The sequence below is a fragment of the Cricetulus griseus genome, chromosome 6, assembly GCF_003668045.3.
Source record: "Cricetulus griseus strain 17A/GY chromosome 6, alternate assembly CriGri-PICRH-1.0, whole genome shotgun sequence".
Taxonomy (NCBI): domain Eukaryota; kingdom Metazoa; phylum Chordata; class Mammalia; order Rodentia; family Cricetidae; genus Cricetulus; species Cricetulus griseus.
Window position 1 is genome coordinate 88,376,846 of NC_048599.1, and position 16,360 is coordinate 88,393,205.

A 16,360-nucleotide genomic window follows, 5' to 3' on the forward strand; every position below is an offset into this window, starting at 1 on the left:
TAAAGGATCATGGTGCTTGATATGGGAAACCAGAGTTCTGTGACCATGTTCATTCTTTTGGGTTTTTCAGAGTATCCACATCTACGTGCACCTCTTTTTCTCCTGTTTTTTATCACCTACATGGTTACTTTGATAGGAAACCTGGGCATAATTGTGGTCAGAAGAATCAATCCCAAGCTTCACACACCCATGTACTTTTTTCTCAGCCATCTTTCACTTTTGGATATTTGTTACTCCAGTGTATTTACACCAAAACTGTTAGAAATCTTGATTGTGGAAGACAGGACTATCTCTTTCAAAGGATGCATGACACAATTTTTTTTTATTTGTGCATTTGTGATTACAGAAATGTTCATGTTAGCAGTGATGGCCTATGACAGGTTTGTGGCTGTTTGCAACCCTCTGCTTTACACAGTTGCAATGTCTCCTAAGCTCTGTGCTCTCCTTGTAGCTGGAACATACATGTGGGGTGTATTCTGTTCATTGACCATCACATACTCTCTTTTGCAACTTTCGTACTGTGGACCTAACATCATCAATCACTTTGGCTGTGAATACTCTGCCATCCTCTCATTGTCCTGTTCTGACCCCACCTTCAGCCAAGTAATCTGTTTAATAATTTCTATATTTAATGAAACTTGTAGCCTCCTCATCATCCTTGCCTCTTATGTCTTCATAGTTGTCACAATCATCAAGATGCCTTCTAAGGGTGGATTCCAAAAAGCATTGTCTACTTGCTCTTCTCACCTGACTGCCATCAGCATCTTCCATGGGATCATTCTCCTTCTCTACTGTGTACCCAACTCCAAAAACTCATGGCTTGTGGTCAAAGTGGCTACTGTGCTTTTCACTGTTATGATCCCCATGCTTAATCCATTAATTTACAGCCTTAGGAACAAGGATGTAAAGGGGACAGTCAGCAGACTCATGACCTTAAAACTGCATTCTCATGCAACATAATTCACATTCTACTTTATTATACATGCATATTTTTGGAATACAAATTATAATACTTTAATTGCTTTGTTTATTTCAATTATATAACTTTGTCTTGAATATACAAAGTTTTGCACCTTGGTAACAATATATTTCCCTACACAAATATAGTATATTCAGTTTCATAACATATAAAGTTTCTATAACAAATATTTTAAAAAATTTCTTTTCCAAAAACTGTGGAGGTTGTATTAAAAAGGGAAATTACATAGTTAAATCTGTGTAGCTATATTATGTTTTAATTTAATAAATACATAAATGATAACTGCTTCTATATTACTCAAACTGAAATCCTGATACTAGTTTTGAATCAGCAGCTTTGGTCAAAATGATTTTAATTCCATCTTAATGTCATATTTCATATAAAATCTTGCTTTACAGCACAAAAAATACTCTTAATTTAAATTAGTATGCATTGAAAATATTACCTATGAAGTACACCACTTGCTTTTGAATGTCCATATGATTTACTAAGATCAATAAGATATATTGAAGCATTGCCACTATCAAAAAAGAATTTTATCTATTCACACTAATTTCTACACACACACATATATATATATATATATATATATATATATATATATATATATGATTGACAAAACCACCATAAATGACAGATGATTACCCTATTTTATGGATATTGAAAGTATAAGTGATGTTTTGACAAAATTAAAAAATCAAGTTCTGTGACTCCTTTTACGTGTAAAATATATACCTGTTCTCTGTATTGACTAAAAACACATTCAAGCTGTGAATCTAACAGGATGGCTCTCTCCTGAGGCTTTTTATAAACCCTTTTTAATATCATGTATCAACTTTTATTTTTTAGATTTCTTTTTAACCATACAAATTATGAAGATCTGTATCCTTTCATCTGCCAAATTTTACAGAATCATCCATAGATTCCTCATGTCTCTAAGCTAACGCTATCTGCTTTTGCTGTCTTTTTCATTGACTATCTCCTGGGACTCAAATCATAAATTTTTTCTGCTAAGACATTGGCTGACTGACTGGATGCTCTTTTTGACCATATTAAAGTGATTTTGATTTTTTAAAACTATATCCTAGACAATGTAAATGTCTCTCTAATCATATCCAAGGCAATTTAGGCATCTTCATTCATCTGTTTTCATAAATTCACAATCATATCACGCATCCAGGTGTGGCAACACTGTTTATTCATAACTTGCATACATCTCACATTTCTCCTTTTGTCTAGGTTATGATTAGTTTGTTGAAAAGAAAAATCCCTAATTGAAATTTCTCCTAATATATAGCTATAGTCAATCCTTGAAATATGAGCATCCAAAATTTGAACAAATCTAAGCTTAAATATGTTGCCCTTTCTTCTCTATAAGTCTCAAAAACAGTTTCTGATTGGCTGTATCAATAGCATTTATATACATTGACTAGCATCAGCCATAGTGGCATCTCCCAAGGCTGTAAGTTACCCCGAGGAGGCAGGCTGTCTGCCTCCCTGTCAGCCATTTTGTCTAGCCTGCTGCAGACGCTGGCATGAGGTAGCACCAAGCTGCTGGCTGAGGGCAGGCAGACCTCGACCGCTGCCACAGCTGACCTTGGCCTTATCTTGACTGTGCCCTCTGGGCCGCTGGAAAGTTTGTGGCTGTATTTTGGGCACAAGACTGATCCCCTATTCTCTCTTTCATTGGTACTGTCTGACCTGGTGCCCTTCCTGAACCTGTCCAAAGCAACCTCTAGAAGGCTCTGTGTATTACTTCCTCTCTATGCCTTGCTTTCTCTGTAGGAATAACATATTATTAACTGAAGTTCCTGTAAGGCAGCCACCATTGCTAATCCGTGAGTGTAAGCTAGGTCCACATCTGAAAAAATCTTAATGAACTTGCCTACGTCAGTCCTTTTCCTGTGAGGCCTTAGCGCAGTCTAGCATTCAGTACCAGCATTCTCAAAAGCTATCTGTTTCACAATCAAAGTTCTAATACATGTGTCTCTAACTTTTTTGTATAATGTCTACATAGGCCTAGAAACAATTCTGAACTAACTCCCTAGGTCTCTGCCTGCTCTCTATAACAAATATCCTCCTCCTGACCCGCAGGCTGTGGTTACCTGCTTTCAATTTCCTAGGGGTGAGGCTTGTACAGTAATATTCCCTTTATCAGCCTCTGGGTAAAAATTGCTGTTGGTCCATATTGAACATAAGCCATTTTTAGTTCCTTGAGCTGTTTTGTATTGGCAATGCATCCTGCTTTGTTCCCATGAGCCTCTCTCTGATCCGAGGAAACTGTAAACTTCTTGTCTCCTGTAAGCAGTTTCGCTAAAATTTCCAATTCTCTTAGCTCTTGCTGAATTTTACCATTGAGTATTTGCCTTTCTGTATTTCCAGTTTAAAATGAAGGAGGTGAAGACTCCCTCCATCTTGGTACTTATTAACTCTCTCTCCCTGTTGATCCCAATCATTTGTCCTGTATATTCTTTACCATCCAGCTGCCCCTAAGTAGGCACAGAGTTTTCTGTTGTCCATCATATCCCTAGATATCTCCAGAGGGCCTGCGTGTATGTGAGGCCACACCTATGTCTTCCCAAGTCCCTGTGCAACTCGAAACGCTGCATCATGGTGGTGGCTTTTGCAAGGGGGAAGGATACTTTTTAAAACTCTTAAACTCTAAAATCTCCTGTACTTGCTTTCACTTTGTTTTAGCTCCCCTGGCTATTAAACTATGCCCAAGTAAATAAATATACAATCTTCTGACTAACAATTACCTGCCTGATTTCTTTAACTATATACATTTTACTTTCAAGGCTAACTTACTTCTCTTTACCATCTGGCTAATATTCCTGTTTCATATTTACAATTACCTGCATTTTTCATTCCAGAGTTTAACGCATTACATTTTACTACTTCATCTCCTGACTGACATTTCAGTCTCACATCTACTTTGTGCATTTTCTCTTATTTTAAGGGTTAAATAACCCACTTTATCTATTTTCATCAGCTGCTGCCTGGCGTTTTCCTATTTGTGCACCTTTTATTACTTTAAGGGTTAAATAACCTGCTTTACCTTTCTTGTCAGCTGCTGACAGACATTTTCGTCTTACATATGCTTTTGTGCACATTTCTGCTTTAAGGATTAAATAACCTGATTTATCTTTGTTCGTCAGCTGCTGGATGACGTCTTCCTATTTTATATTATATATATATGTTTCCTATTAACTCAATAAGTACTCATTACAACTTTGTATGCACCAGAGATATTCTTCAAAGCATCATATAGCTAGTTGCTTAAATGAAGGTCTATTTATGAAACACAAGAACAAGCAAGAAACGAACAAACAAAAACCCTAAAAACAAAATCAAACCAAAACACAACAACAAAGAAAACCTCCAGAGATACCAAAAACCTATAAGCAACCTGACACAGCTTTGATTCAGGGTAGGAAAAGTAGATGCATTCTTTTGTGTAATGGAGCTCTGTCACTTGAAATAATTCATCATTTTTAGAAAGTAAAGAAAATGTCCGAATTAGAAGATTCATAGTTCATTGCCCCTATAACATACTCACAAAAACCAACAAACACTTTCTAATAATGAAGTATGAAAGTTTATACACAAAATAACATAAAATTTGACATTCCCATTGTTTTCATCAAATTAAAAGGTTGTTTCTTATTTCCAACTGTTTTGCAGGGGTAACAGGAAACTGTTCCTCCATATAGTATCATACTATATGCCAACAAAATGATACTATTTCTTCCTTTCCTATGTATGAGATTTTAATTTCTTTCTCTTGTCTCATTGGCATGAGTACTCTGTGGTCACCAAAATGCACATATATGAAGGTGATCTAAATAAAATAGTCAAATAATAGGTGAGACAGTGCTACATCAGGCCATCTCTTGTCACCAAATGAAGCTTCATGTACCAGGGTTGGATTATATCTAATTGAGCTGTGGGCCAAAGAAGTACCAGGGAAATTCTTAGGCAATCCAGGCTGTGTTGCTGAAGAAAACACCTACACAACTCATTCAGCATATATAAATGGAACTGGCAACTACACTGAGCCTTCACCCCTATGTTCTAGCATATGACCAAGACCCTGAAACTAGATAGCCAGGGACTTAAGTAAAACTGAGTACTACTGTTCTACTAGAAGAATATAGCAAATAATGTGATTCCTAATGACATCTGCTATATTCAGAGATCAATGTCTTGCTCAGCCATCATCATAGATGCTTCTTCCTACAGTAGATGAGAACAAATACAGAGATACAAGGCTAAAAATTATGCAAAGGGTAACAGACCATGGAACACTCAGTCCTAAACAGGGTATCTCTATCAGATCCCGCCTGGCAAGACTGAAAGAGAACCTACAGAAGAAGAGCAGAAAGAGTTTGGGAGCCAGAGGAGATGGAGGACACCAAGAAAACAAGGCCTTCTAAATCACATGATCAAAGCTCATATGAACTCTCTAGTTTGAGGCAGTATGCATAATGCCTGCACAGTTCTCCACCTAGTTCCTTTGCATATATATTATATTATTTCTAGTTTAGTGTTTTTACAAGATTTCTGAAAATGCAAAGAACAAGAGAGTCTATGTTTCTTTTTTTTCTTTTTGTCCTTCTTCTTCTTCTTCTTCTTCTTCTTCTTCTTCTTCTTCTTCTTCTTCTTCTTCTTCTTCTTCTTCTTCTTCTTCTCCTCCTCCTCCTCCTCCTCCTCCTCCTCCTCCTCCTTCTTCTTCTTCTCCTTTCTTTTTCTTTTTCTTCTTTTTGGATTTTCAAGACAGGGTAGATCTGTAGACCAGACTGGCCTCATACTCACATAGAACTTCCTGCTTCTGCCTCCTTAGTGCTGGGATTAAATGCATGCGCCAGCAAGTGGCCTGCTTGGGTCTCTGTTTCTTATGCTTTTTCTTGAGATCTTTTCCTTCCATTTGTTCTGTCCAATTACGATGTGATAGTTTTTGTTTTATTTTATTTTACTATTATCTCTTAGAGAAGTCTATTTGTTTTCAAATGAGAGACAAATTTAGTGATTGCAGATGAGAGGGGAGTTGTGCAGTAATGAGGAAGAATGAGGGAGGAGAAACCATAATTAGGACATACTATGTTTGAAAATTTATCTGTTTTCACTGTAAGAAAATCAAGAGAAGTATAAAAATAAGTCTGAGCATCCTTATTTCCTCATAAATCATGTCCACTGTCAGAATGAGGACATGGTGGACTCCTGGTGACCTGTGGATGAGATCTTCCTTCCTTCCTTCCTTCCTTCCTTCCTTCCTTCCTTCCTTCCTTCCTTCTTTCCTTTCTTCCTTCCTTCCTTCCTTCTTGCAATCTCCTCTGCAATGGATCCCTCTTCAGGAGCAGTGGTTTTATTCTTCTCCAGTATTTGTAAATTAATGTTTTGTGGATCTAGGCAATTACAGACTAAAGGAGGTTCTCTATGGATAGAGAGACTTTCATTCCATATTTCAGCTCAATCCTCAATTAATTTTAGTCTAATATAACCTCTCCATATTAGTAAAATACCATTAAATATATTATGAGTTTCCTGGGAGTTATTTTGTAAACCAAATGAGATAAAGTTCATGAAAGTGTCTGTAAAAATAAAATGTTATACAAGTGTTTTTTTTTAAAGAAACAAATACAAAAGCAAAAAAGAAAGGAGAAAGGAATGAAGGAAGGAAGATAGGAAGGAAGGAAGGAAGGAAGGAAGGAAGGAGGAAGGAAGGAAGGAAGTGAATCCCAGCCTAAAATGTAAACTGGTACAAAAGTCTGTCTGGTCATTGTCTGCTCTTAGTATATCAGGAGAGTTTACTTATTCTGTAATATACTCTTCATGATTTTTATATGAAAAGAAAGAAAAGAACAGGAAGTATAACTGTATTTTCAATACAAAAAGGAAACAAAATTTACTACAAAGATTGAAAAAAGAATCCTAAGAAATAGCATACTATTCTTTACCCACTTTAGAGGGTTTCAATATCTCCCTAGCTATTACATCTTTGCATTTCTCTATTAACTGCATGCTCACAGAGGTATTTTGCTCATAATTTTCAAAGTATAATTTTCCTCTTACAAACCAATTAAATAGCAATTAGCACTAAAGAGTAATATCTCAAATGAAGAAATCAGCAGAATATTTAGTAGCCAGTAATTAAAGAGAAAAACAGAAAAATATATACCACAAAAGAACTAGCTATTTAATCCACCATTTTAGATATATTGACTCTGAGGACAGAATACTTTTCTTTAATCATTTCATTTGTAGAAGGTTGGGATAAAATCAGGAATCTCCAGAGTCTGAATCCCCATGCTCAAGCAACTGGATAGAAAACAAACAATACAATGGAGAACATGATTCAATACATTCATGTCCCTGTAGAATACGTATGTTCTTCCTACAAAGTTTTGACAATTTGAAAAAAAATAACATTAGTTGGATGATCTATAATGAATCATTTAATGTCTTTAATACTTGGGAAACTCTATAAGAAATTTTTAGTTTTGAAGAAAACAGTGAATTCAATCTATTAAGATTCTGTTACTCATAAATATGTACCAAGAAAGCCAGATCTTAGGTAAGTTTATTCAACTTTGGGTATCTGTGTATTGTAACATCAGGCTTACTGAAATACAGAAGACCTTGGTTAGTAAAAAATCCTATATTAGAGATGGAATAATATCTCCTTACTTCAACTATTGCTAGTATTCAACTTTAAAGTATATTTCCTAAGGTCATTTTATTCTTATAATACAATGTTCTTAATTATTGTGTGTTCTACAATAGATTTAAAAATCAAACGTTCAAGAAAAGCTTTTTTCTTGTGAAATATAATGAATTTATGAATGGTTCAGTATATCACACATATGAATATATTCCTAAAGTAGCAAAATATTTGAGACATTTATTCCATGATAACATATGTATAGAGCATAGAGCAGAAGAAATATAGTCTTCTGTGTTCATGAGAAAAACTTTCTTGGAAGAGATATTAGTTTAAATTAATGGAGTTGTGTGTATATAATTATAATGACAGATAAATGATTAGAATAAATAAGTAATTGGACGGCACAATAAAAATTTTTAATTATGGCATGGATTTATCCTTATATTTATTGGCAATTTTTTTGTATTTCCTGAGTTACTATGAATATAATGTTAACTACATTACACATAATGCATATTTTTCATAAAGTCTGGTCAATAAACATAAAATTATTACATTCAAGAATAAAGAGTTCTCCTGTTGTAATTTCCAGAATTCAGTGAAATCAATTGAAATAGGAGTTTTTGACAGTCAAAACAAAAGAAAATAAATGAAAGCCACACAGAGAGGGAAGAAATGTGTAACATTACTGTTGTTTACACATTATATGATACTGTATGTAGAAAAGTCCTAGGATCCCTCATCAAACATTACTAAAATTGAGAAACAAACAACTTCATGGTGGTTACATATGAGATTATAAAATTATTAACAAAAATGGTGAGAGAGTGATGTTAGAGAAATGAAAAAAGAAAAGTGGGAGTTTCTATGCCACTGTATTGAGAAAAAAATTAAGGAAAACTTTACATTAGTACATAATTTTAATTCCAAACTTAGAATCCCTTGGGATATGTAAGTTCTTAAAAAATTCTATTTCCTTATCTTTTGATGTTGCTCATAACCCTAGCAATCCTGTAAGTACTCACCCTAATTTTCTCCAGAAACACCATGACTTTCACAAAAATATTGCCAGAACATGCTAGCAGTGAGTTTCCCTATTTGTCCTTAGTGTACTTGTTTATCTGTAAACAATTAAGGGAACAATTATAACACTGTACTGACAATAGGTGTGGGATGTGCAGAAGGAACCATTACATTCTCTTAATCATTACCATAGTACTCTACAGTATACAGGACTGTATCTTTAAAGACATGTTATTAATAAAATGTGAATATTATTTCAGAGTTTAGATTAAAATATCTTGAAACTACTTAGCAAACTGCCCAAGTCATAATGGATAGAGAAATACATAATGGTTAAAGTCTAGATTTGTTGCCAGGCAGTGGTGGCACATGCCTTTAATTCCAGCACTGGGGAGGCATAGGCAGGTAGATCTCTGTGAGTTGGAGGACAGCCTGGTCCAGAGCTCATGCCAGAATAGGCTCCAAAGCTACACAGAGAAACCCTGTCTAGAAAAATATAACAAGAATTCTATTATAATGAGGGGAGTCCATAACCTAAGTCTAGATTTGACAACGATGATGTAGTGTCATCGTTTCTTTCAGTAATCATATTTAGAAAAATTCCTTAATTGTGTAAACAGGAGAATAATTCTGGGAAAGGAATACAGTAATACTGCAAATGAAGACCAAGCTTCCAAGTTCAAGAATTCAAAAGCTTTTGTGATTACTTAGTATCTTGTTCTAACCTTATTTTACTAGTTATTTCTTTTCATGAAATATGACTAGAGAAAGCTTGCATAATAGGTATAAACAACAATAAAACTTTAAATTGTCACCCAAATACTTCCTTAGTAGATCTTTATTACTTAATTTATAGAATTACAAGTAACCATATATTGTGGAAATAATTTCTAGCATATAATCAATAGATTTTTAAAAAGATTTATTTATTTCTCTGTTTGTTTACATGTGTTCTCTATCTGCATGTTCCTCAGCTAACCAGAGGAGGGCATTGATTCCCATTACAGATGGTTGTGAGCCACTATGTAGTTGCTGGAAATTGAACGCAAGACCTCTAGAAAAGCAGTCATTGCTCTTTTTTTTTCTTTTTTCTTTTGGTTTTTTGAGACAGGGTTTCTCTGTGTAGCTTTGGAGCCTATCCTGGCACTCGCTCTGGAGACCAGGCTGGACTCGAACTCACAGAGATCCTCCTGCCTCTGCCTCCCGAGTGCTGAGATTTAAGGTGTGTGCCACTAACGCCCAGCCAGTCATTGCTCTTAACAACTGAGCAATGGACTCTCTCTAGCCCCATCAGTGGAATTTTTTAATTGAACCATTTGAAACATCATTTTAGTTGATGTCTAGTGAGCTGTTAATGATTGACTGCATCTAATAAAGGACTGTGAATGAATGCCAAATATATTTTACTCCCTATAATTTTTCTGTTATATTTCTACTTATCTACTAAATTATTTAATTTTCCAAAGCAATCCCCATAACAGACATAAAAACATGGTAATTTTTTTTCTGGTTTGCTATTTTTTACTTCCTTTTTATCTTATTTTTCTTTTTATTTATCATTCTTTCATATAATCCATCTTGAATGCATCTTCTCCCCCCTCCATTCTTCCCACTACCCCCACTCCTAACCCATCCCTAGATATACTGCTCCCCCATTTCCCTTCAGGAATGAGCGGGCCTTCCAGTTATATCAACCAAACACTGTATAAAAAGATGCAATAAGTCCTGGCATAAACCCTCTTATCAAGGCTGGACAAGGAAATCCGGGAGATACCTCTACTCTCACTGTTAGGAGTCCCACAAACACCCTAAGCTAAACGACTACAGCATATATGTAAAGGACCTATCACAGACCCATGCAGGCTCCAAGATTGTTGCTTCAGTTTATGTGATCCCCCATGAGTCCTGCTTAGTTGATTCTGTGCGCTGTAATCCTGTGGTATCCTCAATCTCTCTTGCTCCTTCAATCTTTCCTCCTTTTCTTCCATGTGATTCTCCAGCCCCACAGAATCTTTGGCTGTGCGTCTCTGCATCTGCTCACATCAGCGGCCAGAGGAAGCCTTTCTGATAAATATTTGAAGATTGGGCTAGGGACAAATCTATAAATATAGCAGAATATTGTTAGAAATAATTTTTTCTTTATTTTTCTTTTTTTTCTTGGTTTTTCGAGATGGGGTTTCACTGTAGTCTTTTGGGGTCTTTCCTGGAACTTGCTCTATATACCAGGCTGGCCTCGAACTCACTGAGATCCATCTTCCTCTGCCTCCCAAGTACTAGGATTAAACGAATTTTACTGACTTTTTAAAAAATCAGTTGTGGTTGATTCTACCCTAAGTCTCTGAGCTATCCAGTTTCCAGTTTCCAGACATCCAGTCAGTGTTGGATTAGGATCTGTCTCTTGGCTTGTGCCTTGAGTTAGAGCAGTCACTGGCTTGCCACTTCTACATGCTCTGAACTACTATCGCCTCAGCACATCTTTCAGGTAAGACAGGCTGTGTGCCAAAGGATTTTTAACTGGGTTGTTGTCCCAGTGGTGGCTGGGACACCTAGCCTGGGAGCCTAGCCTGGTTAAAGAAGGTAGTGCATTCAAGCTCCATATCTTCATTGCTAGGGATCTTCAGTAGAGTCCCCTTTATAGGTTCCTGGAAGTTTCCAGTGCTCTAGGTTTCCACATCACCCCCAATTAGCCCCCTGTTCTAGCCATCTGTCCCTGTATTCTCTCCTTCCATTCCTCCCATCACAAAATCAGTCCTATTCTCATGACCATCCATCCCTAGTCCACCCACAGTATTCATTTTATTCCCCCTTCTCAAGGAGCCCTCCTTGTTTAATATGTAGGTCTGGATTGTAGTGCAATTCCTTACTTATTTTCATATCATTATATATCCTAAGATTTCTAATAGCATATGTTTAAGTATACTTTTTGTGTGTATGCATCTTTGTGGGATTGTTTGTTTTGTGGACATTTGTTCACATGGGTATGAAGCCAGAAGACAACCTTGTGTTGTTCCTCAAGAATGCTATATTTCCTCATTTTAAGGTAGATGTTCTTATTGGTCTCAGACTTGCCCATTAAGCTACATTGACTGGCCTACAATCCTCAAGGTTTTACCTATATATGACTCCATGATACTAGGTTTACAAGCACAAGCCAACATGACTTACCTTTTTATTTAAATAGTTGGAAAGAAATACAGGTCCTGCTTTCACAGCATTTTTTTTAAAGATTCCATCACCTCCCCAGCCATATATATTAAGAACACTGATAATAATACAGTTTTGTTTTTTTACAGAAAAAAAATCCTAAACAACTGGGGTAGAAATCTAACTTCCCATGGATATCATGTGCTCAAATAAGACTCCATTGTGATGTGCGATGGTGTTGAATGCAACTGCTAACACTTCCCTTCATTCTTTATTCTGAGCCTGTAATAGTGTCTACCTGGCTACATTTTCAACTTTGTGAGCATTATTTCATTGTTTCTTTTTTGTGGGGTATATGCCCATGATGTTTGATGACAGAAACCAGACTTTTCTCACCACATTCTTCCTGCTTGGTTTCTCAGAAGACACAATGTTCCAGGTACCCCTCTTTTTCCTGTTCTTGACAATCTACTTTATTGCTTTGATGGGGAACTTGGGCATAATTGTGGTCAGAAAGATTAATCCCAAACTTCAGACACCCATGTACTTTTTTCTCAGTCATCTTTCATTTCTGGATATTTGTTATTCAAGTGTATTTACTCCCAAACTATTAGAAATCCTGATAACAGAGGACAAAACTATCTCCTTCAGAGGATGCATGGCCCAGTTTTTCTTTGGCTGTGCATGTGTGATTACAGAGATGTTCATGTTAGCAGTGATGGCCTATGACAGATTTGTGGCTGTTTGCAACCCTCTGCTCTACACCATGGCAATGTCTCAAAAACTCTGTATGTTCCTAGTAGCTGGTACTTATATGTGGGGTGGACTTGGTTCTTTTACACTCACTTACACTCTTTTGAAACTCTCCTACTGTGGACCTGGCATCATTAATCACTTTGGCTGTGAATTCTCTGCTATCCTTTCTGTTTCCTGCTCTGATCCGTCCCTCAGTCAGTTAGCATGTTTCATTGTTTCTGTACTGAGTGAGGCCTTCAGTCTTCTCATCATCCTGGCCTCCTATGTCTTCATAGTTGTCACAATCATCAAGATGCCTTCTAAGGGTGGACTCCGAAAAGCCTTCTCAACCTGTGCCTCTCACCTGACTGCCATCAGCATCTTCCATGGTGTTGTCCTTCTACTCTACTGTATTCCCAACTCCAAAAACTCGTGGCTGCTGGTCAAAGTGGCTACTGTGCTCTTTACAGTAGTAATCCCAATGTTGAATCCCCTCATCTACAGCCTTAGGAACAAGGATGTGAAGGAGACCATCAGAAAGCTCATCAACTCCAAACTATACTCTCACTCAACATAGTTGGAAAGTGTTTCAGTTTATCACAAAGTACATCTAATTATTTCATATTTGTCATAGATGAAACTTTATCTTTGTAATTAAAGAATGATAGTGATTTATATCAAATAACTGTTGAATATGTATTAGTTTTAAAATATAAAAATATTTGTATGTTCTCTTGTTTGAAACAAAATTATAAAGTTAGACGTTTCTGAAAAAATATATATTTTAGCCTATCTCTTGTAGAAATAATAAAGTTAGAATGAATGAAAAACATCTATATTTAGAAATTTATTCCTTTTGTTTTGGCTTTACATTAAATTCTGATTAATACAGATTTTCTCTGTCAGTTCTCATACCCCTGTAAGGGATTACTTGACTTTACACCTTCCATGATATATCACAATTTCACTATAGTATTTTACTTCAAAAGGAACATAGTTATTGAGCTTATACATTGAAGACTATTGTGAGATTTTAGACAAGCAGACATTTAAAATGTTATCTGTTGCCTTCAGCCATCAAATATATGCAGTATAAAAAGATAAATGATGAGCCCTAGCAAAATACATACAAATAACATTATAATACTTATCAGGTTGTTTTTGTATTCAGAATACATATGCACACACACAATTCTTGTAAGAAAAAAACCTATGAATTTGAAGCAGAGTAAAAAGGCATATGGGAAAATTTAGAGGGACTAATAAAATAATTCTCTTATAATCACAAAATAGAGAAATAATTAAAAAGTAAATGAAATAAAAATAAAATAAAACATAAAACTAGTATGGCAAATGAATAAGAGGCATTGAGAAACAGTACCCAATAATATGATTATTTTTTTCTTTTTCTTTTAGAGGCACTCATATTTACATATCCATCACCCCATTCCCTCACCCTCCCATCCTCCCATGTTCTGCATTGACCCCCACAACCCACTCCCCTTCCTCCCCTGGGATAGTGATACCATCCACAGGGGGCCATAAAAGTACATCATATCATTTGGGGGAGGGCCTAGGCCCTTCTTGTTGTATCTGGGCTGCAATAGTATCCCTCCATAGGGAATGGGCTTGCAAAGTCCATTTGTGCTCTAGGGATAAACATTGGTTCCATTGTTAAAGATCCCATAGACTGTCTTGGCCTCCTAGCTTGCACCCACATTCAGAGGGCTTGGTTAGGTCCAATGCTGGTTCCCCAGCTTTATGACTAGGGTCCCATGCTCTCACTAGATCAGGTAAGCTGTTTCTGTGGGTTTCTCCAACATGTCTTGGCTCCTTTGATCATCCCTCCTCCCTCTGCAACTTGATTCCAGGAGTATGGTTCAGTGCTTAGCTGTGTGTGCCTGTTTCTGCTTCGATCAGTGACTGGATGAAGGATCTAGGAATATACACCAATGTAGTCATCAATCTCATTATAGGGGAAGGGCATCAAAGGCAGTCTCTCTACTACTGCATAAATTCATAGTAACTAAACTGGTTTTTATCAGTAAACCATAGTCATAGCTGATGGGGGATGTCATTCTGTATATATGTTTCTCTTATTGGTTGATGAATAAAAAACTGTTTGGCCAATAGAAGCAGGAAGATAGGCAGGGCTAGGAGATGAGGAGAATGATGGGAGAGTTGCTACAAGGAGACGCCATGCAGCCAAGGAAGGATTAACTGGTCTGGACCCTTCTCTGGTAAGTCTAGACCACATGGAAATACATAGTTTAATAGAAAATATTAATTAAGACAGAGCTAGCAAATAAGAAGCTATAGGCATTGGCCAATGGCTTATAAATTAATATATGTCTCTGTGTGCTATTTTGGAACTACAGCAGCAGTGGGAAGTGGCTGGAAAGAAAACTCCAGTTACACATAGCTATGTAGTTGATTCAACAAAAGAGAAAGCAAAAATATGTTCTCTCTTAGACTTTCTCAAACATATGCAGTAACTCAAACTATTTACATCTTAAACAAAATATCTGATGTCAACTATATACATCATCATTCCTCATATTAAGTAAAAAATTAAAACTGCAACCATTTATTCCTAACTTTTTTTAAATGGCCTATAAAATATTATCAAATATTAAATTTTTTGTTACTCAGTTCTCATTTATTGAAGGTGAGTTTTATAAAATGTATGGCAGCTCATTGTACACTATAATTTTAGGAATTGTTCTGGATAATACTGAACATTGTCTTGATACCTCATTGTGCTTTTGTATCTGTTACATTTTTTTTATTAGTTCAGGTTAGGGAACAAGCTTGTCTCACATGTAAATCCCTTCTCGCTCTCCCTCCCCTCAACCCCATGCCTCCTCCCGACCCCCGACCTACCCCCACCCCATCCACCCACCACTCCTCAGGCAGGGTAGGGCCTTCAACAGGGGCTCTGCAAAGTCCACCAAATCTTCCTGTGATGGGCCTGGGCTCTTTCCCATGTGTCCAGGGCCAGAGTGAATCCCTTCATGTGGGATGGGCTCTCAAATTCTCTTCTTACACCAGGGAAAAAATAGTAATCCACCACCAGAGGCTCCCTGGAGTGCAGAGGGCTCCTTATTGATATCATGTTCAGGGGTCCAGATCAGTCTTGTACTGGCCTCCCAGACAGCATCTGGGGTCGATGTGCTCTCCGGTGTTCAGGCCAACTGTTTCTGTGAGTATCTCCAACCTGGTACAGAATCCTTCGATCTTCATTCCTGCCACTATTCAACTAAATTCCAGATTTCAGCTCAGTGTATATCTGTGGATGTCTGTCTCTGCTTCCATCAGCCACTAGATGAGGGCTCTAGGATGGCATAAAGAGTAGTCATCAATCTCATTTTCGGGGAAGGGCTTTTAAGTTATCTTCTCTACCATTGCCTAGACTGTCAGATCGTGTCATCCTTGTAGGTCTCTGAAGATCTCCCTAGTTCCAGATCTCTTCTCAGACCTATAATGGCTCCCTCTAATATGGTATCTCTCATCCTGCTCTCTCTCCTCTATCCTTCCCCCAACTCAATATTTCTGCTCCTCCATTTCCTCTCCTCTACTCCTCCTCTCTTGCTCTTATTGTGGCAGCAACCTCTCCCCTACCCTCATGCTCCCAATTAGCTCAGGAGTGCATGCCACTTCCCATTCCTGGGCTCCATTTATCACTTAGAGTCCTTCATGTTTCCTAGTTTCTTTGGTGACGAGGATTATAGGCTGGTAATCCTTTGCTTTATGTCTAAAATTTATATATGAGTGAGTACATACCATTTTTGTCTTTTTGTGACTGGGTAACGTCA

The 16,360-nt window shown here is 36.9% G+C and overlaps 2 protein-coding genes across 2 annotated transcripts; both read left to right on the forward strand.

The window, feature by feature from the left end:
• Positions 1-9: 9 nt before the first annotated feature.
• Positions 10-960, forward strand: LOC100774772 (olfactory receptor 5D18-like). Its single transcript, XM_027421129.1, has one exon. The coding sequence runs from the start codon at positions 10-12 to the stop codon at positions 958-960; it is 951 nt and encodes a 316-aa protein (XP_027276930.1).
• Positions 961-12,165: 11,205 nt separating this feature from the next.
• On the forward strand, positions 12,166-13,122 carry LOC100762637 (olfactory receptor 5D18). The gene has a single exon (XM_027421130.1). The coding sequence runs from the start codon at positions 12,166-12,168 to the stop codon at positions 13,120-13,122; it is 957 nt and encodes a 318-aa protein (XP_027276931.1).
• Positions 13,123-16,360: the final 3,238 nt, after the last annotated feature.